The sequence below is a fragment of the Oncorhynchus masou genome, chromosome 28 (genome assembly GCF_036934945.1).
Source record: "Oncorhynchus masou masou isolate Uvic2021 chromosome 28, UVic_Omas_1.1, whole genome shotgun sequence".
Lineage (NCBI taxonomy): Eukaryota > Metazoa > Chordata > Actinopteri > Salmoniformes > Salmonidae > Oncorhynchus > Oncorhynchus masou.
The window spans coordinates 19,238,001-19,263,049 of record NC_088239.1 but is presented as its reverse complement, the minus strand read 5'-3'; the positions used below and the strand labels follow the sequence as shown (position 1 = coordinate 19,263,049).

The following is a 25,049-nucleotide window of genomic DNA, read 5'->3' as shown; positions in this document are numbered from 1 at the left end:
CTCACATTCAACTGGCTGGACACCCTGACATTTTCTTTGGTCAATGTATAACATGTCTGGGCAAAACTATGCCACTGTGAGCAATTCACTTAGCAGGAAATGCATCACTTATTTGGGTTTGGTTGCATAAGATGAGCTGTGAATCCTGTGTTACATAGTCAGATGATGGTGGGATACAAAAGAGAGCAAGAAAATGTCAGTGGCAGGGGCTGAGGATTTCACAGTACAGTCAGGTGACAGCACCAACTTCAGCACTAACATTGGGTTCATTATGCACCAAATGGAAGAAAACGGACTGAAACAGGAGGGAGGGACTACCTACCTGCATTTGTCCAATAAGAAATGTTCATCTTCATGTTCTCTGGCAAAATGTTTAAAAACATTTTATGTTGCATGAAGACGATCCAGGGTCGTGTTCAGTATCGCACACAGGAGCAAAATGTTTAGAAAAATTATTTTAAATCTGTGTTCTTATTGGGCAAGATCGGGTGATAACTCCCCTTTTCACTCTCCCACCTGCTGAACAAGACCTCAAAGAATCTGGAAGGCTAACAGCACTGTATAGGTCCTGAGATTATCACCATGAACAACATAGTTTGTCTCACTGTGGTTTTACATGATAAGGAAGCACTGTTTTGTCACCTTGACATTCAGATATTGTACCTTGACGGTTAGTATTTTACAGATAGCTGTGCAGGAATCCATAGTGATGAAATTGTCTGAAAATTGTCTCACCTTTTTGCTCGTCATTGTCATTAACAATTTCATGTTGTGTATGTCCTGATATCAATCTCATTATCCCTCACTTTTATCAGGAGGACATTTTAGTATTGATTTCCTCATGCAGAGTACGTAATTACATATGAAAATGTCACGGCTTTATGCCCCTGAACAATTGTGAAGCAGGCAACTGGGATGACTAGGGTTTAAGCTGAGATAAGGTGAGGTAGAGCAGGTCTGCTAATCAGTCTCTGCCTTCCTTCCTGCCTGCCTGGCCCGAAAACGAACTCAAGGACAAAACTGCATCACTGAGCAGTTAAAAATGTACAGGATGAGACCGTGGACCTGTTCTAATCCCTTTCAAATGCACCGTTCCTTCTTTCAATGAAGAAATCTCTGATCTGACACTGTAAAATAGGGGAAAGCAACGGGGTGGAAACCCTGTTTTTTCCGGATGTAAGAAGGATGCATTTAGAAGGGACTCAAACAGGGTCCTTCAGTTGCTCTACAGCAGGGGTGTCAAACTCATTCCACTGAAATGTGTCTGCAGGTTTTTGTTTTTTTCCTTTCAATTAAGACCTAAACAATCAGGTGAGAGGAGTTCCTTACTATACTGAATAGAAATATAAACACAACATGTAAAGTGTTGGTCCCATGTTTCATGAGCTGAAATAAAAGATCCCAGAAATGTTTCATCCGCACAAAAAGCTTATTTGTCTCAAATTTTGTGCACAAATTTGTTTACATCCCTGTTACTGAGCATTTCTCCTTTGACAAGATAATTCATCCATCTGACAGGTTTTGGCCTATCAAGAAGCTGATTAAACAGCATGATCATTACACAGGTGCACCTTGTGCTGGGGACATTAACAGTCCACTCTAAAATGTGCAGTTCTGTCACACAACACAATGCCACAGATGTCTCAAGTTTTGAGGGAGCGTGCAATTGGCAGGAATGTCCACCAGAACTGTAATGTTCATTTCTCTACCATAAGCCGCCTCCAATGTTGTTCTAGAGAATTTGGCAGTACGTCCAACCGGCCTCACAACTGCAGACCAGCCCAGGACCTCCACATCCGGCTTCTTACCTGTGGGATCGTCTGAGACAAGACACCCGGACTGCTGATGCAACTGAGGAGTATGTCTGTCTGTAATAAAGCCCTTTTGTGGGAAAAAACTCATTCTGATTGGCTGGGCCTGGCTCCCCAGTGGTTGGGGCTAGGTGGCTGCCTCCCTGCCCAGTCATGTGAAATCCATAGATAAGGGCCTAGTGAATTTAATTAAATTGACTGATATCCTTATATGAACAGTAACAGTAAAATTGTTGAAATGGTTGCGTTTATATTTTTGTTCGGTATAATTAGTGACCTTAATTCATCAATCAAGTACAAGGGTGAAGCGAAAACCCGCCGACACTTGGCCCTCCGTGGAATGACTTTGACCCGTGCTCTATAGCAGGGTTTCCCAAAATCGGTCCTGCTTGATGATGAGTTGGTAATTTGAATCAGATGTGTAGTGGTAGGGCACAAAACAAAACGTGCACCCGGGGGGCCCTAGGACTCTGTTGCATGAACAATTCCTGACTCATTCAGCCTGAATATTCCCCCTAGTGCATCAATTCCCCAGCAGAATGTCAACAAGCTGCCATTCACAGTAGTGTTTTTATGACTGAGAGCCTATCTCTGTATGATGTCTGACTACACATCAGCCTGAATCAACAGCTCTCATAAAAATGTGGGCCTCCATAAAACAAAGTCAGAGTTGTCTTTTATTGGGTCCTTGTTTGAGATGGTGTCAGTTTAGTCTGTCTCTGCTCCTTCTTTACCACACAGTCCCTGGCCTTATGAGTTCACATAGTGTGTCATGAACAAAGAAAGAGTATCTCTCCAAATCAGTGGAGTTAGTAGCTACACAAGAAAATCTGTTCATTTTGCATTACTCTACAACCCCGTGAATGACAGATACAGATGTACTGTATAGGGTTGGGGTCCTTCTGAAGGAGTAAGACGCAATACCCAAAACCACCACCACATGCAGTGGGTCCAGGAAGCAAGCAGCCTGAGCTGAATGGAGCACTTTGGGAATTCTGTAGAACATGCATTTTTTTCAATCCTAGGATGTGCTTGAGCCAAGCCATGCTTATTTTCCATATTATGTGTCTAGGTGCTGTGATTTTATGGGACACGTAAATCTGACTGCCCTTGGCTTGTAGAGCTAAATAAAAGGGCAACAGTGGTCTCAAAGAATCTCCTGGCAAAGCTATTAGAACAATTCACTGGCACAGTTGAGTAACTATTTTTACATCACACTTCCTAGTAGCCTGCTCTTATAACTATTTGGTCACATGGCTCCTGCGTTGCGGTTTACTTTTGAATTGTTTAGAAAAGTAGATCACTTTATTACTTGCATAATGTACTCATGGCTCACATCAACACCATTATCCCAGAAACCCTAGACCCACTCCAATTTGCATACCACCCCGACAGATCCACAGATCATGCAATCATCACCGGGGCCAAGCTTCCTGCCATCCAGGACCTCTATACCAGGCAGTGTCAGGGGAAGGCCCAAAAATTGTCAAAGACTCCAGCCACCTTAGTCATAGACTGTTCTCTCTGCTACCGCACGGGAAGCAGTACCGGAGCGCCAAGTCTAGGTCCAAGAGGCTTCTAAACAGCTTCTACCCCCAAGCCATAAGACTCCTGAACATCTAATCAAATGGCTACCCAGACTATTTTAGGTATTTTCTTAAAACTGCATTGTTGGTTAAGGGCTTGTAAGTAAGCAGTTAACTGTAAGGTCTACACCTTTTGTATTTAGCGCATGTGACAAATAAAATTTGATTTGATTTGATTACGTAGGGACCTCTTCAGTAGCTGACCACCACAACTAAGACCTGTGTCAAGATCAGTTACTTACCCCACCGTCCCTCCCCATAACCTCTATGTACAAATAAGAGAGCAGGCCTGAAATCAGTATGGCAGGATAGGATGATCACACAACAGGATCACTGTGCTTTTACATGATGGTCTTTCTGGGGAGCGTGAGAAATAACGAGGAGGCAACTTGATTTAATGCTGATCGCTCTTATTAGAATGTCCAAAGTGCGAACAGTGAAACAATTAATAAATCATGCAGTGAGAAGTACTGGATCCAGGCCAATAGGTGCCGGCAGGATCCGGCTCAAATTAAGCACTGGTAGTCTGGAAAGGCCTATGGCACATGCATTTTGCAGGCACGTGCCATAATATAATGGAGTTGAGTGGCAATAAGTTCTGACATTTTTCTGTTATTTATTCAAAGTGTTGTATTTCTGTGATAGTCAGAGGCTGAGAAATTGGTGATTAAGCTAACGTGACATACTGGTAAGACCAAAAATGATAACCGATACGGACGATGCCATGAGACATTTAGCTCTATCTTCGGAACACTATTGGCTATAAACTCAGTTCCAATTGCATCTTAACAATAATTCTCAACATGGCATAGAGACATTGACTGGAAGCTAAATTTGTATGTATATTTTTTCTACTTTATTTTTTTACAGTAGCTACCAATAACAAAAGTTTATCTCAATACTTTGTTATATACCCTTTGTTGGCAATGACAGTGGTCAAACGTTTTCTGTAAGTCTTCACAAGGTTTTCACACACTGTTGCTGGTATTTTGGTCCATTCCTTCATGCAGATCTCCTCAAAGGCAGTGATGTTTTGGGGCTGTTGCTGGGCAACACGGACTTTCAACTCCCTCCAAAGATTTTCTATGGGGTTGAGATCTTGGAGACTGGCTAGGCCACTCCAGGACCTTGAAATGCTTCTTACGAAGCCACTCCTTTGTTGCCCGGGCGGTGTGTTTGGGATCATTGTCATGCTGAAAGACCCAGCCACGTTTCATCTTCAATGCCCTTGCTGATGGAAGGAGGTTTTCACTCAAAATCTCACGATACATGGCCCCATTCATTCTTTCCTTTACACAGATCACTCATCCTGGTCCCTTTGCAGAAAAACAGCCCCAAAGCATGATGTTTCCACCCTCATGCTTCACAGTAGGTATGGTGTTCTTTGGATGCAACTCAGCATTCTTTGTCCTCCAAACATGACGAGTTGAGTTTTTACCAAAAAGTTATATTTTGGTTTCATCTGACCATATTTCACTCTCCCAATCTTCTTCTGGATCATCCAAATGCTCTCTAGCAAACTTCAGACGGGCCTGGACATGTACTGGCTTAAGCAGGGGGACACGTCTGGCACTGCAGGATTTGAGTCCCTGGCGGCGTAGTGTGTTACTGATGGTAGGCTTTGTTACTTTGGTCCCAGCTCTCTGCAGGTCATTCACTAGTTCCCCCCGTGTGGTTCTGGGATTTTTGCTCACCGTTCTTGTGATCATTTTGACCCCACGGGTTGAGATCTTGTGTGGAGCCCCAGATCGACGGAGATTATCAGTGGTCTTGTATGTCTTCAATTTCCTAATAATTGTTCCCACAGTTGATTTCTTCAAACCAAGCTGCTTACCTATTGCAGATTCAGTCTTCCCAGGCTGGTGTTTCTGGTGTCCTTTGACAGCTCTTTGGTTTTGGCCATAGTGGAGTTTGGAGTGTGACTGTTTGAGGTTGTGGACAGGTGTCGTTTATACTGATAACAAGTTCAAACAGGTGCCATTAATACAGGTAACGAGTGGAGGACAGAGGAGCCTCTTAAAGAAGAAGTTACAGGTCTGTGAGAGCCAGAAATCTTGCTTGTTTGTAGGTGACCAAATACTTATTTTCCACCATAATTTGCAAATAAATGTATAAAAAAATCCTACAATGTGATTTTCTGGATTTTGTCTGTCATAGTTGAAGTTTACCTATGATGAAAATTACAGGCCTCTCTCATCTTTTTAAGTGGGAGAACTTGCACAATTGGTGGCTGACTAAATACTTTTTTGCCCCACTGTATCTCTGTGCCATTTGTGGTGCTTTTATCACAAAGTGCACTATCAAGTAAACATTTTCATCTTAGCACCGCACCACTAGTATACAAAAGGGAGATTATTTATCATTCCATATTAACACAGAAATCATGGTAAATTGTTTTTTTTGGGCACATTTAAAAAATATATATACTTTAATTAACTAAAGTTACTTTGAAAAATTAGTTCACTACATTCAAACTAAGTAAAAAATTATCATATGTAAATCTGAGGTGTTACAGACTAGAAATTGCAAAAACAGATCACTGTTAACAGAATGTGTAATTTATCCTATTAAACACAACAAATATGTTTCAAGTGAGAATTAGGCAGGTCTGATGCCAAACAACAAAGGAAATGATTGCCTACTTTACCCGTATTTTATTTTAACTAAAAAAGCTGTGTAGTTCCACTAGTTAACTACACTGCTACATGTCAAAATGGTAATTAACTACTGAAAACACTACCAAGATTTAAATTTAGTTCAACCACCACCAAGCTACTACAAAATGTAGTTAAAATACTAGTTGAACTACATGCAGTTCACTACTCCCCAACACTGTGTAGGATGTAACTTTTTAGGCTAGATGGGCATCTTTAAATGCCGGCTGGACCATTCTTAGGTCTTTGTTTGACATATTATAGGACATCCTACACAGCGAAGTTTGCAAATAAATTCTCAGAACAGTATAAATCACACACACTTGATTAGCAATCCAATTTCTTAATTGTGTGACATATTGTATGCTCTGTCATTTTCTGATGAATGTGCTGAAACACACAACTAACAAGAAGGCTAACATTCTGCCATCAAGAGACAGTCTAAAAGGCCTTTACCCTCAATCATTTGAAAAGCTATAGATCCAAATGTAAAATTATCACAGATAGTGACTCCTCATTAAAATCTGTCGTTTTGACACATTTCATTCTGCTTCGTAAATCTGGCATAATTCTGGGACAAATGATGTGCAGCTTGAACCAAAGAAGGGAGGAGCAGACATTCTCTCAAATTGGAAAATAAGGCTCAACTTCAGTCAGTCAAGCGGTGCATGGTTTGAAATAATAAGTGGTGCTGTAGATGGGGGGAGGTCTCGCTTTTCTCCATTAATTTTTTCTTATATATTTTTGTGTCTTTTTTTGTTGTTGATATTCTCCATTTATTATAGTGCTGATTTGACCATGTGTGGCGTCATGGTTAACATTGCTCTACAACTGAGCCACTGTCAACATAGCAGTGACTGATGCCACGTTCAAGGCAGACCACTCAGAACTTATCTTTCTACAAAGAGTTTCCAAATCGGAAATGTCTGTTTCGGAGTTGTCTTGAAAGTGGCATGACTCCCCTTTGATGTCATACAATTGGACAAAGGAGGTAAAATGTGCCATAGCCTACAATTATAACATAATAATAGGGTGTTCAGATATATTTTAGTTTAGTTTGTTTATTTGCATAGAGCCAAAAAATGCAGTTCTGTCTTGCCATCCCATTGCTGCGTTCACGTGCTCATCGAAGCTTCCTATTTCCTACCTATGATGTCAGAAATAGGACTACGTTTAATTAATGTGCTTTTTGTTCTTCACTAAGTTAGCTAGCTTGTTTAACATAACAACATTATCAAACTACCCCTTACAAACCTAATCAAAATTAGACTTAAAGTAATGCTAATTACGACGTAGTTGTATATCATATGATAATCAAATAAATTCGAAGCAATAAGATATACAAGATGCAAGGATTCTCCTATTAGGATCCTAAGGAATCTTCATTGGTGTGAAATGGGGCGCCCCTCCCTCGTTACAACTTATCAACCACAGTTGTGCTTGAAACCAGGTTTAAGTATCTTTGACTCCACAGTTTAAAAACGTGTAGGCTTGGCTAAAATAGAATCTATCGGTGGGTAAGTATTTCCCGCAAGAATTCTAGCAAATTGAGGGAAAGTATGAAAGAACCAATCACTCCATCTGGATACTGTAATGGAGCTCATAATTACGCCTCTATTGGAGCGCGCACCGTCTCGAGCTTTTCTCCGAGCTTAGTGACGTCAGTTACCTCCTGGCAGCAAGCGAAGTCACTATCCGAGTGGAGGCTCTTGAAAGATACACAAGTAACCCAGTAGGAAAATACAGACAGGGGAACACTCCCAGTAGGTACCGGGCACGTTAACTGTAAAACGGAATATTTTCCTCTATTACAGCGGAAGAGTAGAATTGATCTTACCCCGGAGCTGGGGGTAACGTTCGCGATACTCTACCGCAATGGATAGACTTTTAACTTGTCTAATTGCTGCGGGCAGCGTATTGCTTACAGTTCGAGGAGAAGTATTCAAAGGTAAGACTCATAATTTCGTGTGTATTGTATTTTGTTTGTTTGTATTGCAAAAAGCCCAGGAATTTGAAGTAGCTTATGATAACGGGTCTGTCGCGCTTTCCGTCGAAGAACGCATTCCGAAGTTCGTTGTCTTGAAGGCAGTCCAGTGTCTCTATAGCAGTACAACATCCAAGTTTTCTGGCGAAAAACCTGTAACGTTATAATGTCACTTCCTACGCATTTATTGTTCGACAGAGAAATTCGTGTATGGCTAGTTGGAATAGGGTTGTTTGATGTCCCTTTGATCAGTAAATAGCTCTAGTGTAAACAGACTGACGTGCCCCATCCCAGCGCATTGGAAACTTTTAGAATGTAGTCAGCGCTGTGGTACGCTATTTCACCAAATACACTAGCAGAATGTCGAATTGTTCTTCCATTTTGGATTAAGGCTGTCCTCTGGAAAAATGGCAATTATTTACATGATTTATAACCACAATAGTTGAATAGCTGTTAGGTACCCCTTGGCAGCTTGTTTTGGAGAGGGAAATGTTCTGTGCGTTACTTGGTTATTCATTTTGTCCAATGCTCCTGGTGCTATTAATTTCACGTCCGTTTCAAGTTGGTATACCATATGTTTATTGAATGGAACATTTACTAATCGACACTAAGGATGACTGTCAGACTGACAGACTTGTCTGAAAAGTTTTGAGATCCTTTGAAAGCCTAAGCTTATCAAAGCAAGCCGTTACTTTTTATAGATGCTAATCTATTTTAAGCAAGGGACGTCTAATAATCTAACTTCCTATTCCTGCTTATTGAAATAGACTAATTAATTTAGCATATAATACCTATATTAATGTAGTGTCAGAAGTGTCATTGCATATTGGCAACATTCCAAAGTGAAGGGCTGGGCAAATGTGTGGAGCGCTACATCTACACATGGATTGTTATACAGGTGCTTTGACATTATCTAGATTGCCTATGTTTTGAATGGAAGAGATGCATTTCGCACGTTTGAACTGTGGCTCATCTGAGCTTCATAGGAGGCATGTAACTATGCATACAGCAGGCAAGGAAATGCATCTGTTTTTCCCCAGTCAAGCTACAGTTGGCCATGCTTTTCTTACAGTATATGTAATAATTAGGCTTTATGCCATTGGTATGTTGTTTTTAGTTATGCATCGGAGGATGACAGTTGTTTTGTTCAATGTAATGAAAGGTATTTTTGGTTTTTGCCCTAATGTGGTAGGCAAACTAACAGGCATATTTATTCAAATCTAATTTAAATACAACACATTTTTCTATAACCCCTTATGGACAATTGGAGTAAGTTTTCTCACTCACATTTGTATCTAATTGATTGAGCCAGCCAAATATCTATTTTTGTAAAGGCTTCCATTTGCCCGGCAAAAATATTTTGAATTCCATGTAATAAAAATGGATAAATCCACTATTAGGCAGTGCATCCATGCTAGTTAACTACATCAGTAATCAGAGCTTTTTCTGATGTTATGCATGTAAGTAGCCTTCCTACTAGTTTCTTGATTAGATCTGGGACGCATAACACTATCACAGCCTCTCAATGCCTTTACATGTAATGCCTGGTGGTGGCAGCATTGCACATACCGCCACACAATGGCTCTCTTGAGACTCCGGATTTGGTCCGCAACCTCATCAAATAACTTTTCCCACCGCCATCCATATTGAAATGCACAAACAGTCAAATATTTGTTAAACAAAGAATGATTTTATAATGGAATGTAAATAACCATTTTGTTTACTTGCCAATCAGGGAGTACAAAACCAGCGGTGGAATTACAAATGCAAATTAAGTGAGACTTTAAAAAAAATGTAATGTACGTAATAGTTGTTGTTCTCCCAAAACGTTCAGTAATTGCAATCACATTCCCCACATTTATTCCTGATCCTAGCACTGTTATTGGTTTAAGGCGGTTCCATTCCCTGCTTGCATCAGTTATCCATGAAAAGTTAGACATACCACACGCCACTTTTGTAGAAGCCCACAGACATGCACTGAGTGATACACAGTAGACACAGATGGTTCAATGTTCAGTTTGGCAGTCAGTTCAAGCTGTCAAGACAAACACTATATCATCAAAAATAATTTCTTGAAGTGATGCCTGAATGGTTATTCTCTTGCTTTGCTGGAAGTAGGGCTACATTTTTAGATTAATATGATAGTTTGTGCCCTTGGCTGAGCTTTGTTGGTTGGACACTGCACAGGGCCTGGCTGGAGTAAGTTTTCTGTAATGGACATTGTGTCTTGTGTGACCAATTTACCCAGGATATCCCCTGGCTCTCCCAGATGGATGGATACCCCTGCGCTGTTTCTTCCGTCCATTCACTGCTCTAAATATATTTTTGTCGAGCTGCAGACCTTTGGTACATGCTGCATAATGCACATTGTTCTTCTTGCTTGTACTCGGCCACACAGCCTTTCTGTGGACTGTTGTGCCTCTTTCAACAATCCACTTTCTGTGGACCGTTGTGCCTCTTTCAACAATCCACTTTCAAATGATTTGCCTTGTCTTTTAAGACTGACTCCCAGCACACAAAGTATAACCAGTCAAATAGCTTGCTATAGAAACTGTAGAGTTACTGGTTCTTCATGTCGCCACATACAACCCAGACTGATGGAGCTTTGCTGGGATATCTGCACCAGTGGAGAATGAAATTAAAATCTCCACCCTCATCCCAAGATGGAAGAGTTGCCCTAATAATGAACACACCGTCAATAATTAACTGGGATTATTAATGTCCACTTTTGCGTTTCAGTCATACACACCTAGCTAACCTGACACAAAGAAAGTCTTCCATGAAATTGCAACCCCCCTTTTTCTATCTTTTCTGATACTTGCTGAAGGCCTAGTGATGAATACCAGTCTGCCTCGCTGTATTTGTTGTGGCTGTGCACGGCAAACATTTCTAGCATTCTCCGACTCTGCGTGCTCTGTTTTTTTTCTCCCCAGTCCACCACCCACTCGGAACTAGCTGTGCTGATAATCCTGGTAGCTCGGTCAGGGCTTGACATTAACTTTTTTAATCACTTGTCCTTCTGATTTTATTATTATTGTTTTTTTTAAACTTTCCGAAAGCTGAAGTCACTTGTCCAAACAATAAAAAATGTTTGTAAAACCATATTCCAAAAGGGTGACTGATTTTCTGTGCTTGCCCATAGACTAATTTCGCGCACATGCTATGGGAGGGATGAGAGGAATCATGACATGACAAAATATGTTTAGCTGAGCCACATTTTTTTGAATGGCCTATTCCACTCTGGTGGAGCTCTGGCACAAAAGACAGGCCTAGGCTACTACACTGTCTGTGTCTGCTGAAGCACGCAGAAGGAGAGAGTGACAGTCAACGAGCCTCATGTCTTGTGATGGGTAGTAAATCATCATGGGCTGCAGAGCCACTCTGCTCTCCTCAAAACTGGATAATTGTAAACTGATTGGCAAGTTTGTCTCATCCTCCTCTCTTATTATGCCTAGGCTACTATGTGTTGTAGGTACGGTTGAAGTTGGAAGTTTACATACACTTAGGTTGGAGTCATTAAAACTTGTTTTTCAACCACTCCACAAATTTCCTGTTAACAAACTATACTTTCGGCAAGTCAGTTAGAACATATACTTTGTGCATGACACAAGTAATTCTTCCAACAATTGTTTACAGATTATTTCACTCACTATCACAATTCCAATGGGTCAGAAGTTTACATACACTAAGTTGACTGATTGTGCCTTTAAACAGCTTGGAAAATTTCAGAAAATTATGTCATGGCTTTAGAAGCTTCTGATAGGTAATTTACATAATTTGAGTCAATTGGAGGTGTACCTGTAGATGTATTTCAAAAAAGAAATTGTAGACCTCCACAAGTCTGGTTCATCCTTGAGATCAATTTCCAAATGTAAAAACAATAGTACGCAAGTATAAACACCATGGGACCACGCAGCCGTCATACCGCTCAGGAAGGAGACGCATTCTGTCTCCTAGAGATGAACGTACAAAAAGTGCAAATCAATCCCAGAACAACAGCAAAGGACCTTGTGAAGATGCTGGAGGAAAGAGTTACAAAAGTATCTATATCCACAGTAAAACGAGTCCTATATCGACATAACCTGAAAAGCTGCTCAGCAAGGAAGAAGCCACTGCTCCAAAACCATCATAAAAAAGCCAGACTACGGTTTGCAACTGCACATGGGGACAAAGATAATACTTTTGTAGACATGTCTTCTGGTCTGATGAAACAAAAATATAACTGTTTGGCCATGATGACCATCGTTATGTTTGGAGGAAAAAGGGGGAGGCTTGCAAGCCAAAGAACACCATCCCAACCATGAAGTACCTGGGTGGAAGCATCATGTTGTGGGGGTGCTTTGCTTTGCTGCACGAGGGACTGGTGCACTTCTCAAAATAGATGGCATCATGATGTGGATATATTGAAGCAACATATCAAGACATCAGTCACGAAGTTAAAGCTTAGTCGCAAATGGGACTTCCAAATGGACAATGACCCTAAGCATACTTCCAAAGTTGTGGCATAATGGCTTAAGGACAACAAAGTCAAGGTATTGGAGGGGCCATCACAAAGCCCTGACTTCAATCCTATAGAAAATATGTGTGCAGAACTGAAAAAAGCGTGTGCGAGCAAGGTGGCCTACAAACCTGAATCAGTTACACCTGTCACTCTACACTCTGTCAGGAGGAATGGGCCAAAATTCACCCAACTTATTGTGGGAAGCTTGTGGAAGGATACCAGAAACGTTTGACCCAAGTTAAACCATTTAAAGGCAATGCTACCAAATACTCATTGAGTGCATGTAAACGTCTGACCAACTGGGAATGTGATGAAATAAATAAAAGCTGAAATAAATCAAATAACGGATAAATAACAAAAAATCTCTCTACTAATTATTCTGACATTTCACATTCTTACAATAAAGTGGTGATCCAAACTGACCTAAGACAGGGAATTACTAGGATTAAATGTCTGGAATTATGAGAAACTGAGTTTAAATGTGTTTGGCTAAGGTGTATGTAAACTTCCCACTTCAACTGTTGGTCGCACATTGCTAGATTTATATGGAAATGGGCCTATGCAAACTATGCATCTTTTCCTAAGATTTCCTCAGATGTCTCCTAAATTTAAAAATATATATATTTTTGACATTCGATTTTTCCATCTTGGTATAGGTTGCTCAATTTCACTTCTTGTCATTCAAAATAAATCTGTAATAGAATAGCATAGACTCTGAATTTCAATATTATTCCCATTTTTAAAAGCTTCAACTCGTGGACATTTAAACACTTATTTTGAGTAGTTTGGAAAATACTCAACTTTAATTTGTCTTTTAATGCTTTTATGATATTTCAATCAGTAGGATTAGGCTTTTTGGTTGTTTGGTTTGCAAGGATGGAATATTATTCATTTTTTAGCCTCGCTTGCATGCATGTATCAATTCACTTAATGCTTTGCTCAACTAAGGGTTTTTTCAAATTTCGCAGTAGATTTTTATATTTTGCTATTGTTTTTTCTATCGCTCTTATTTTTACCTTAAGCCTCCAATGTTTTGGGTTATTCAAAAACACCTTAAACTTTTGATCGTGAAATAGTGCATCAGAAGAACTCTAGCATGTATTAACCTGAAAGTGGCTTAATCGGCCAAGTCATATTCATATGAAATGTAGAGAAACTATAACATTTAGGCTTCTATAACAATACGTCGCCGGAGTGTCTGCTATAAAAGTAGCCTTTGGCTATAGGCCCAGATCATTTGAGGGAGAGAACAAAAAATAATAATACTATTCTGACCAGATATTTTCTTCGACTCTTAGCTCTGTCTACATTATTCTTTTGCAGTGTGTGTGTATATATATATATAGGGGTATATATATATTAGTAATTGGCCAGGTGTCATCAACTAGATTCAGCCACGGGCCATTTTCTATTTATTTAAAATAATTGTTTGCTTGAGTGGATGGTCGGGGGGCCGGAACATAATTACAAATAATTTGCAGACTTCAAATTGACCGCAAGAAGCCCAAACGGATTTAATATTTGACAAAAACATAATAATTTCAATCCTTGCTTACATTTGTATATGATCACGTGTCTCTATTATGCGTGAGGATACTTGAGAACAGATTTCCCAAATTAAAATGACTTGGAGCTGATTTCCTGGTTGTTTTTAGTCTCTTTTTATGTCCAACAATGAAAATGTTAAATAACAATTTTATTTTATTTTGCTCAGAAAACTTGGGGGGCCAAATAAAACTACCCATGAGCAGCCAGTTGGGGGAACCCTGAAATATGCTATATCAAATAGGAATATAGACAATTTACTCAGTCAGCTATGCACTGCCCTGCTTTGATTTTGTGATTTGTGTCATTTTCTTTTTACTTTTTACCGGGAAAATATGTATGTATGTATGCATGTATGTGTATATATATCCATATACATACATACATACATACATACATATTTTCCCCGGACAAGCCTTAATGTCGAGCCCTGTGGGTCGTGTTCATTAGGGCACACTGCAGAACAATAAAAACATGCCTGTTTTGGTTAAGTTCAGCTAGAGCTTTCTCATTTAATTCTGTTTTCTTCAATTTTTGTGCCTAATAAACACTACCTGGCTAGAGGAGTCTATTTGCAGGATATTGCCCAGGAAGGCCTGGACCAGCCAGTGTTGTGGTTTAAAGTGCACAGGTATAGACACTATAATTACCCGTTAGAAGAGATGTTGAGCAAACAGGGCCCCCTCTAATTAAACTCAGCTCTTCTGGAGGCAGAGAGAGGGGGACACAGGGAAAGGCTGGATAACTCCTGAATCAACCAGCACCGCCATACAGTGAGGGCAATAGGGAGACCAGGTGGTCCAGTCAGCATCTTGCGCTGTACACCACTGTCAGGTTTAACAAACCGCTGAGACTAAAAGAAGCTCTCTTATGATTACATATTCATTATTCCGATGGATAAAGGTGTTTACCGAATCTCGCTAGAGGCCTTTCTAGGTGACTGTGTCAGTCTAAGCACTCAGGAAAACAACTAATTAATTCACCAAGGACCACCCCTGCCCCACTTCCAAGCCAACAGCATAGGACTTCTACTATTACTAGGATGTTGTTACGTACTGTAGGCTGGGTATAGGCTGTCCTCAGGAGTGTGTGTTTTTGTGTTTAGTGTTTTTCCTGCTTCCTTGAATGTTATTTTTCTGGAACCAGGTTACAGGAAGGGTGGCAGGTTAGTACACTGTTGCAGCTCTTCTTCTCTGTGTCCCTACCTTGCATATATGAGAATATGACCACAGGCAAATCTCTCCATTACTGTCATCCTGCATCTGTGGCACTCTGTGGAGTCGTCATAATGGGTCATTAACAGTTTGGGGCCACGGTGTTCTTCTCGGTCATGTTCTTCTCCTCTGTGTTCCCCCTCCCCCTGCTCTAATTTGTGACCAAAAGTCATTGTTGCTCCTAAAGGAAGTTTGAGAAACAACCTCCCTTTCCGACCTTCCCAGCCCAGGAGTTTTCTGAAGGAAAGGAGGCCCACGTCGGCTTTAGCGTGGCCTTTCATAGAGCTGCAGTGAAAACGACAACATCAGGGAATGATTCGCAATCTAGGGCATCATCATAGTTTCTCTACTACTGCAGAATCATTGGAGCCCCCTGAACCCTCCCCAGAAAACTTCTTTCTTGGATAAGTCATTTTGATTCCCCTGTATTGATAATTTTAATAGTTGCCAAACCCTGATGCCCAGCACTAATCCCCATCATTTATTTCTGTCTCTGCTAAATGGGGAAGATATAAATATTTGCTCAGAACGCAAGGACCATGTAGTGACAATTTATACTTTTTAAATCTTTTTTTATGATGTTTTAATTATTTCCCTTACTTTTCACTTACTCTGTGGGTATTTATTGCAAAGCAAGCAGAAGGGAATTTTAAAAGATACAAATAAATCTTTGTTAGTCATTTTAATTGGGGACGTTAAAAGGGGCAGCATTGCGTACCGGCTGGTCTTTAGCTCTGCAGCGTGATGAACTGTTTGGATGTTGACTGCTGAAATTTGCAGCTTAGCGTTGCTTTTCAAACTGAATTCCACCCCATTAGCAGAAGTTTGTCACATTCATCATCCCATTTGTCCTGGGTTCTATCCATGTCTGAAAGACTTAATCAGCCATCTTGTCAATGGTAAAGAGACACCGATTAGAGTGAGACTGATGGAAAATTACAAGATGGAACTAAATAGCCAAGCTGTGTGTGGCCTTTATGGTTTACCCTAGATCTCCCAGCTTTTTTCTCTCAAACATTTTTTTGAAAAATAAATAAAAATGCTGCTCCATATTAAGTTTGAAAATCTCCATTCCTTTTTGCCGCAAAGCAGCCTTTTTGAAGTGTTTGACCTCTGTCCTAGTGTCAAACCCAAATCATATGACTTTAATAGCTCACAGCCTGGTCTCAAGGCCTTCGTCTTAAGCCAATTTAGGTTTACGCTGTGTTGGGCTGAGTGCCATGGCCCTGAGCAGGGTGAGACTGGCTCAAGGAGGAACATTTTAATGGTATTAATGGTCCCATCAGCATGTGGTCACATTGAAACTGTCAGCTCTCAGGGGCCCACTGGAAACACCAACAGGGGGAGAGAAAAAAAAGCTGTGAAACCAAAAGCAGGCAAAAACAGCTCTTGTAGTAGAAGCTTGTTGATGTCGCGTTGGACTGTTAGGTCTTTACTTGAGGTCTTAGCAATTTAAATAACCAGCTTTAATGCGTGTACCCCCCCGGCGAACAACCTTTTTTATATTGGGCATGCAGCTGTGCCAGACCTCCGACTATATTAACACGAGGCGTTGTTAAACACAGTTTATTAGAATCCAGGACTAGACGCTCTCTGTTCTCGGTCTTAGCCGTCACCCTAATTATTTTTTCCACCATCCCTGCGACAGCAGCAAAATCTTCCCCAAATATAGATAATGAAAGGATTTAAAGAAGAAACGGCTCCTATAAAAAGCAGTCAAAGCTCTGCTACTAGTTGTGATGCGTTTTACGGTTGATCTTAAAGTCGCACCAAGCCACTGGAGGGGCCCGCATGTCTTCAAGTGGTCGGAGATCTTCTACAAATCAGATTTAGAGGAGGCTTAAAAATCCTAGCACGATAGGGGAGAGGCGTTCTGCGAACAGACGCCACAAGGGGAACATTGAGGTAAGAGCTTGCTGAATGTGCAAGTACAATCTTAGAGGGATTAATCGATATGAGGGTCACCGGCTCGCTGTATTAAATAATGTTGTCTTTCAGTCGCACACAAACCGTCCTAATCCTATAGCCGCCAGCCCTGTCTCAACACATGGTGGACAGATATTAAAACAGGCCAATATTAAATCCAGGCCAGCACAAAACAATAAGCCAAGGGAAAATGATACGGCTTAAGAATACACCCGGCAATCAGACAGACCTCTCTCCACAGGTCAGAGGAATTAAGGGGTCATCTAAATTATAATCTCCCAAAGGGGGGGGGGGCTCCAACAACAACAACTTTTCAACTGTAGCCTCACTGAAGGATTGTGATGAATTAGCATTGTGTTTAAGATGCAGATTTAACATTTACTGGAACACGCTGAAATATGCACATATCACTTTAGATTTCTCAGCGGTATGTACTTTCCTCACTCCAAGTTGAGTGGATTCAACACAGTGTAGGAAGGCCTCTGGAAATTCTCTAAAATCTTGAAATGTGTTTTCAAAGGAGTGGAATGTAAATATTTTATTGGGGTATTATAATTCCATCTTTATCATAATTATCATAACAGCTGTCCTTGGAGCTTGTCCACGAGTGCTGCTGTGCTTTATTATAATATCTGTGTGAGTTAAAGTGAGGGAGATGAAACAGAAAGCCATTAAACACCACAGGCATTAATGGGGAGAAGTGGTTAGGGAATTGGATATGTGAACAGCAGCACGCTGCCCGAAGGGGACAGAACTGCTCTCTTTATCCCCGGGAAAGGTACTTAACCTATATTGCAACTGTAAATATTCATAAGTGGGTAATACGTAAAATGTGGAGTTAGACTCAATACATATCTAACATTAACTTTAAGGAAATGGAGTATGAAATGAAGTCACTAAAGTGACATCGATCTTGTGACTGGGTTTGGGGCCCATCTCCCTGCGTGCATTTATTTACATGCAGTCGAGATTTGGTGTTGTCGTTGGAGTCATTCCTGAGCCTGTTTATGAGTGTGGTGAGTTTTTGGGTCAGTGTCTGCCCTGCTCCTGTCCTCCACTTGTAGCTGTAAGTATTTCTGGAAATAATGAAGTGGTTACCCCGGGGTGACGGCAGCACCTCCTTTACCTCCCCATATTTCATCCAGGCTGATTGATGAGGTTCTATATGTATGTCATCCGTTTAGATGGGGGAGAAAGAGAGGGGCACATTTTTCAAGAAACATCCGAGTCCGATAAGGCCCCAGTGGGTTGTGCAATGTTAAGTGAGGTTAACAGAATGCTTAAAATTAGAGCAGTGTGAGCCTTATAGGGGCTAAACTAGTTATGAAGTTGGGCAAAGAGCACATCCAAAGCAGACCAGGTTTCTTGAAGAGATGGCATGTGTTTTCTGTTGCAAATGGGAAGGTAGGCTGTAACTTCCTATTGATTGATGGACACTCTATGGGAAATCTTCCTGAAAAGGGATCTTTACTTTTGCTTTAGTGATTTTAGACACTTCACTTACTAATCAAGATTGGAGCAGTGCTTTAGATGCAAACTTTGGCATGAAAATGCTTTTCCAAATATCCAAATGGGTTCCAGCTGTACACCCTCAAGGAAAACAAAGAATGATGGATAGGAGAACTTATAGTGGGATACACAAAGTACCCTGTGGAAGGGTTTTACATTTTAAGATTCTGGATTTCCCTTCTTCGACCCAACAAATTGATGGCAACCTAGTCCCAACAAAGCATTGTTCTTCCAGCAGATTTCCCCAATAGAAGTTTATGCCTCCATGACAACCAACCCAGCTCCGCCACCAGTGCATTACCTCGCTGGTAGCTCCACGAGGTTCAGTGAGAACGCTCGGAAGCACGAAATAAGCCCCCCCAAAACAAGATAAACGAGGCAAATCTCAAATGACCAAAATCCAATTGAATCCAATTTGACCAAATTCTTGCTGCTTGGTTTTCAGATCGGTCTAAAAACACACTGTGTGGCATTGCTTGGCTGATATACCAAAGTCTTGTTTTGTTTTCTTAGTCTTCCTCAAGTTTTGCTTTCTAATCCCCCTAATCCTCACACTAAACAGAAAAACAAATCATCTATACCCAGACAAAAAACACAGCTTGTGAAAGTTTTTCTCTGGCCTTTTGTGCAGTAATATCAGAGGAGATGGATGCTCTCTGATGATTCACTAAGACCGACAACTGTTCATATTGTAGGTTGACTCTTTACTGCCAAACTGGGAGATTGGAGGCTGGCTGGCTGGCGGGGTAGCACAGCCTTGTACGTAGAAAGACAGACAGGGAGACAGAGGGGTCTTAGATGGTTATATGGACTGCTTTGCTATTGAGATTGGCAGATGGGGAGGCAGGCAGGCCAATAGACAGTCAGCGAGGGGAATAGGATAGGAGGCAGAGACAGGCAGGCAGGGCTGGTGGCAGGAGACAGAACCATGAAGCCCCGGGCCTTTCCAGAGGCACTGCATTAACAGGGACAGAGCTGGTAGGGGGGTGGGTTCCATCTGAGAACTACTACTGCTCCTCCAGAACTTAACCCCCTCACACCCAGCCCTGCCAAGTCTGTGACACGTCAACTCACCTGGGTTGAGCTCTCCAGCATGGAGCCCCTCTCATGGATGTCTTGGTAGAGATGTGGTACTGTGCTTTCACAGGTGTCGTCTCACCTTTCAGTGTATTTGTCATCCGGGGGGGGGGGGTTCTGCATTAACAACATTCTGTATCAGAGACAATGTCTTGTCTCTACTCCAGGGGTAGGTATGCTTAAACTGACCCCACCCACCCCACCATCCCCTTGCCTGAAGTGTTGACACCGCAGCCCCCAAAGAGAACCCAGCAGGCAGTGAACTCTCTCATCCTCAACCGATGCCCATCTAAACCCAGACCGCTCCCAACCCAGCCTTTCCAGACAGGGGGGGCATGAGGGGGACAGACTGAGGATTTGTTGTTGCTAGCTTTTGCTAACTCACTAAAACCACTGCGACCTAATAAGCCCTCTCTCTCTCTCCTCTCTTCCCCACGACTCCTCTCTAACCATTTTACGGAGCTAAGTGCGCAGCAATCCAGAGGTGATTGGGCGTAATCCTTTAGCATGGGGGAATATTGTGTGTGGAAGTGAGTGCTGCCGAGTGTTGAGATGCAGCAACGCAAATAATGAAGGCATGTGTTTACCTATAATTCCCTTCACCCAGGGAGATGGATTAGTGCGAACGGAGAGCTTGTTGTCAGATTTCTTAAGTTGCCTTCAAGTATGAAGCCCCTCCACACACACACACGCACACACACACACACACACACACTGGCCCCCGCGGAGGGTTTTAGTGTGCCGGGCCTGAATAGGGGGGTCTTTCATGCCTAATAGTCCAGAGACTGAGTTTTCGTCCCCCCGCCCCCCTGCCCCGGCAGCCATTATAGCCCTCTTTAGTCACCAGAGGAGAGGCAACATCAAACAGCAGGAATCGCCTCATACTGTATAAGCTCCCGAGCTCCGCCAAGCATTGCACACATATGCTACTTTTCAACTGGAACACCGGTGTTACACTAGTGTATACAACCCTTATGTTATACTAGGGACATTGCTTCCATAGCTATGTCTGACAGTGAGGACTTGTGAATAGTGCTGTTACGGAGACGAGAGCCAGCTGCTCATAGCTGGTTGATGCATTGAATGAAAAGTGTTCCTATAAGCCCATGTTGCGCAACATTTCTATAGGCAATGCAATTGCGTGAGAGAAAAGTGTTTTGATGGCCTCTATTAAAAAGAGGATCCTATCAGCTTTCAATAGGCTAGGAGTACTATATTGATTTCTTAATATTAAAGACATTGCTTTGCTTTACAACCGGAGTAGCCTACCTGGCTGGCATGACAATGAACCATGGGAAAAGCGCCCTCCATTCGCTATTCAAGTGCAAACGGATGTCTTTTCCCCCTGCCCCACAGGTGCATGATAAGGGCCCATTCTAAATCCAAATCAAATTTCACACACATTATTTAGTATATGTAAAGACAAGATTACATTGAAAATAGTCTGAGTGAGAATATTATCACTGGTGAATGATGCCCAGCGTGTGCAGTCTAAGGCAAGAAACAGTGCATGCAGCTTTTTCAAATCATAGTCGCATACATCATGTACTGCAGCCAAGCCCATAGGCCTATATGTTTTGAAAAGGTTTGCATCACAACTGAAGTAGCCAAATAACTCTGAGTAGCTACAGTGCCTTGCGAAAGTATTCGGCCCCCTTGAACTTTGCAACCTTTTGCCACATTTCAGGCTTCAAACATGAAGATATAAAACTGTATTTTTTTGTGAAGAATCAACAACAAGTGGGACACAATCATGAAGTGGAACGACATTTATTGGATATTTCAACCTTTTTTAACAAATCAAAAACTGAAAAATTGGGCGTGCAAAATTATTCAGCCCCTTTACTTTCAGTGCAGCAAACTCTGTCCAGAAGTTCAGTGAGGATCTCTGAATGATCCAATGTTGACCTAAATGACTAATGATGATAAATACAATCCACCTGTGTGTAATCAAGTCTCCGTATAAATGCACCTGCACTGTGGTCTCAGAGGTCCGTTAAAAGCGCAGAGAGCATCATGAAGAACAAGGAACACACCAGGCAAGTCCAAGATACTGTTGTGAAGAAGTTTAAAGCCGGATTTGGATACAAAAAGATTTCCCAAGCTTTAAACATCCCAAGGAGCACTGTGCAAGCGATAATATTGAAATGGAAGGAGTATCAGACCACTGCAAATCTACCAAGACCTGGCCGTCCCTCTAAACTTTCAGCTCATACAAGGAGAAGACTGATCAGAGATGCAGCCAAGAGGCCCATGATCACTCTGGATGAACTGCAGAGATCTACAGCTGAGGTGGGAGACTCTGTCCATAGGACAACAATCAGTCGTATATTGCACAAATCTGGCCTTTATGCAAGTGTGGCAAGAAGAAAGCCATTTCTTAAAGATATCCATAAAAAGTGTCATTTAAAGTTTGCCACAAGCCACCTGGGAGACACACCAAACATGTGGAAGAAGGTGCTCTGGTCAGATGAATCCAAAATTGAACTTTTTGGCAACAATGCAAAACGTTATGTTTGGCGTAAAAGCAACACAGCCCATCACCCTGAACACACCATCCCCACTGTCAAACATGGTGGTGGCAGCATCATGGTTTGGGCCTGCTTTTCTTCAGCAGGGACAGGGAAGATGGTTAAAATTGATGGGAAGATGGATGGAGCCAAATACAGGACCATTCTGGAAGAAAACCTGATGGAAACTTTAAATGACACTTTTTATGGATATCTTTAAGAAATGGCTTTCTTCTTGCCACACTTCCATAAAGGCCAGATTTGTGCAATATACGACTGATTGTTGTCCTATGGACAGAGTCTCCCACCTCAGCTGTATATCTCTGCAGTTCATCCAGAGTGATCATGGGCCTCTTGGCTGCATCTCTGATCAGTCTTCTCCTTGTATGAGCTGAAAGTTTAGAGGGACGGCCAGGTCTTGGTAGATTTGCAGTGGTCTGATACTCCTTCCATTTCAATAGTATCGCTTGCACAGTGCTCCTTGGGATGTTTAAAGCTTGGGAAATCTTTTTGTATCCAAATCCGGCTTTAAACTTCTTCACAACAGTATCTCGGACTTGCCTGGTGTGTTCCTTGTTCTTCATGATGCTCTCTGCGCTTTTAACGGACCTCTGAGACCACAGTGCAGGTGCATTTATACGGAGACTTGATTACACACAGGTGGATTGTATTTATCATCATTAGTCATTTAGGTCAACATTGGATCATTCAGAGATCCTCACTGAACTTCTGGACAGAGTTTGCTGCACTGAAAGTAAAGGGGCTGAATAATTTTGCACGCCCAATTTTTCAGTTTTTGATTTGTTAAAAAAGTTTGAAATATCCAATAAATGTCGTTCCACTTCATGATTGTGTCCCACTTGTTGATTCTTTACAAAAAATACAGTTTTATATCTTTATTTTTGAAGCCTGAAATGTGGCAAAAGGTCGCAAAGTTCAAGGGGGCCGAATACTTTCGCAAGGCACTGTAATGCTGGGTGATATGGGCAAAATATCATATTACGCAATTATTATTATATATTTTTTAACAGTATTTTATGTTTTGAATAACACAAGTTCTAAATTTGCTTTATGAGTAGTGCGTGACCCTCGGGTGGCAACACATGCATTCTAACATAAGGATGACTCTGAATATGCTTTTCTGTTCTTCTGAAATAGTCTACATTTTCTTAATATCATAAAGTTTCTTTAGACCTGCCTAAAATAAATTATGGATTTATTGTGAGGATGTAGGCTAAAGTTAATGGATTTTTTAGACATTTTAAAATGTAGATGTTTCAAAGGTATCAGTGGCTTTTAGGCTATGCGTGGAAGCCTGGGGATGCTAAATGTGTATGTTAATTAAGTCAATTACCGTGAGACCAGCAGTTATTTGCATGACATTTACCGGCTGGCAAAATTTCATGACAGCCACTGCCCCACTTGTGAAGAGCAGAATCAACAACCTCTGCATAATCAAAAGTTGCTTTGTGAGAAGATGTTAAAGTTCACAGTTGGCCATTGTTATGTAAATGCAATCTGAAAAGTACCTGTGGCCTGGCTTTGGCCCCAAGTGAGAGATGGTTCGCTGGAGAGAAACGGGTGCCAGCCTGTGTATTTTGTCAGTTAAAGACAAATTCTTATTTACAATGACGGCCTAGGAACAGTTGGTTAACGCCTTGTTCAGGGGTAGAACGGCAGATTCGATCTAGCAACCGAAGACTTCCAGCGCCGACAGAGATGGCCGCCTCGCTTCGTGTTCCTAAGGAACTATGCAGTATTTTTTTTTTTTTACCTGTTATTTCTTTCATTGGTACCCCAGGTAATCTTAGGTTTCATTACATACAGTCGGGAGGAACTACTGAATATAAGAGCAACGTCAACTCACCATCATTACGACCAGGAATATGACTTTCCCGAAACGGATCCTGTGTTTTGCCTTCCACCCAGGACAATGGATCGGATCCTAGCCGGCGACACAAAACAACGATGCCGTAAAAGGGGCAAACGAAGCGGTCTTCTGGTCAGGCTCTGGAGACGGGCACATCGCGCACCACTCCCTAGCATACTACTCGCCAATTTCCAGTCTCTTGACAACAAGTTTGATGAAATCCGAGCAAGGGTAGCATTCCAGAGAGACATCAGAGACTGTAACGTTCTTTGCTTCACCGAAACATGGCTTACTTGAGACGCTATCGGAGTCGGTGCAGCCAGCTGGTTTCTTCATGCATCACGCCAACAGAAACCAGCATCTTTCTGGTAAGAAGAGGGGCGGGGGGTATGCCTTATGATTAACGAGACGTGGTGTGATCATAACATACAGGAACTCAAGTCCTTCTGTTCACCTGACTTAGAATTCCTCACAATCAAATGTCGACCGCATTATCGACCAAGGGAATTCTCTTCGATTATAATCACAGCCGTATATATTCCCCCCCAAGAAGACACATCGATGGCCCTGAACGAACTTCATTTGACTCTATGTAAACTGGAAACCACATATCCTGAGGCTGCATTCATTGTAGCTGGGGATTTTAACAAGGCTAATCTGAAAACAAGACTCCCTAAATTCTATCAGCATATCGATTGCGCAACCAGGGCTGGTAAAACCCTGGATCATTGTTATTCTAACTTCCGCGACGCATATAAGGCCCTGCCCCGCCCCCCTTTCGGAAAAGCTGACCACGACTCAATTTTGTTGCTTCCAGCCTACAGACGGAGACTAAAACAAGAAGCTCCTGCACCCAGGTCTG

At 41.7% G+C, this 25,049-nt stretch overlaps 1 protein-coding gene across 10 annotated transcripts in view; it reads left to right on the top strand.

Annotated features, from left to right (window-relative positions):
- Window positions 1-7,725: 7,725 nt before the first annotated feature.
- Window positions 7,726-25,049, top strand: part of LOC135517303 (receptor-type tyrosine-protein phosphatase mu-like) — a 288,195-nt gene continuing 270,871 nt past the window's right edge. For all 10 annotated transcript variants that reach the window (XM_064941482.1, XM_064941481.1, XM_064941484.1 and 7 more), the window contains exon 1: window positions 7,726-7,999. In XM_064941482.1, the coding sequence (XP_064797554.1) occupies window positions 7,927-7,999 (73 nt within the window). In that variant the 5' untranslated portion in view covers window positions 7,726-7,926. The remainder of the gene's footprint in view (window positions 8,000-25,049) is intronic.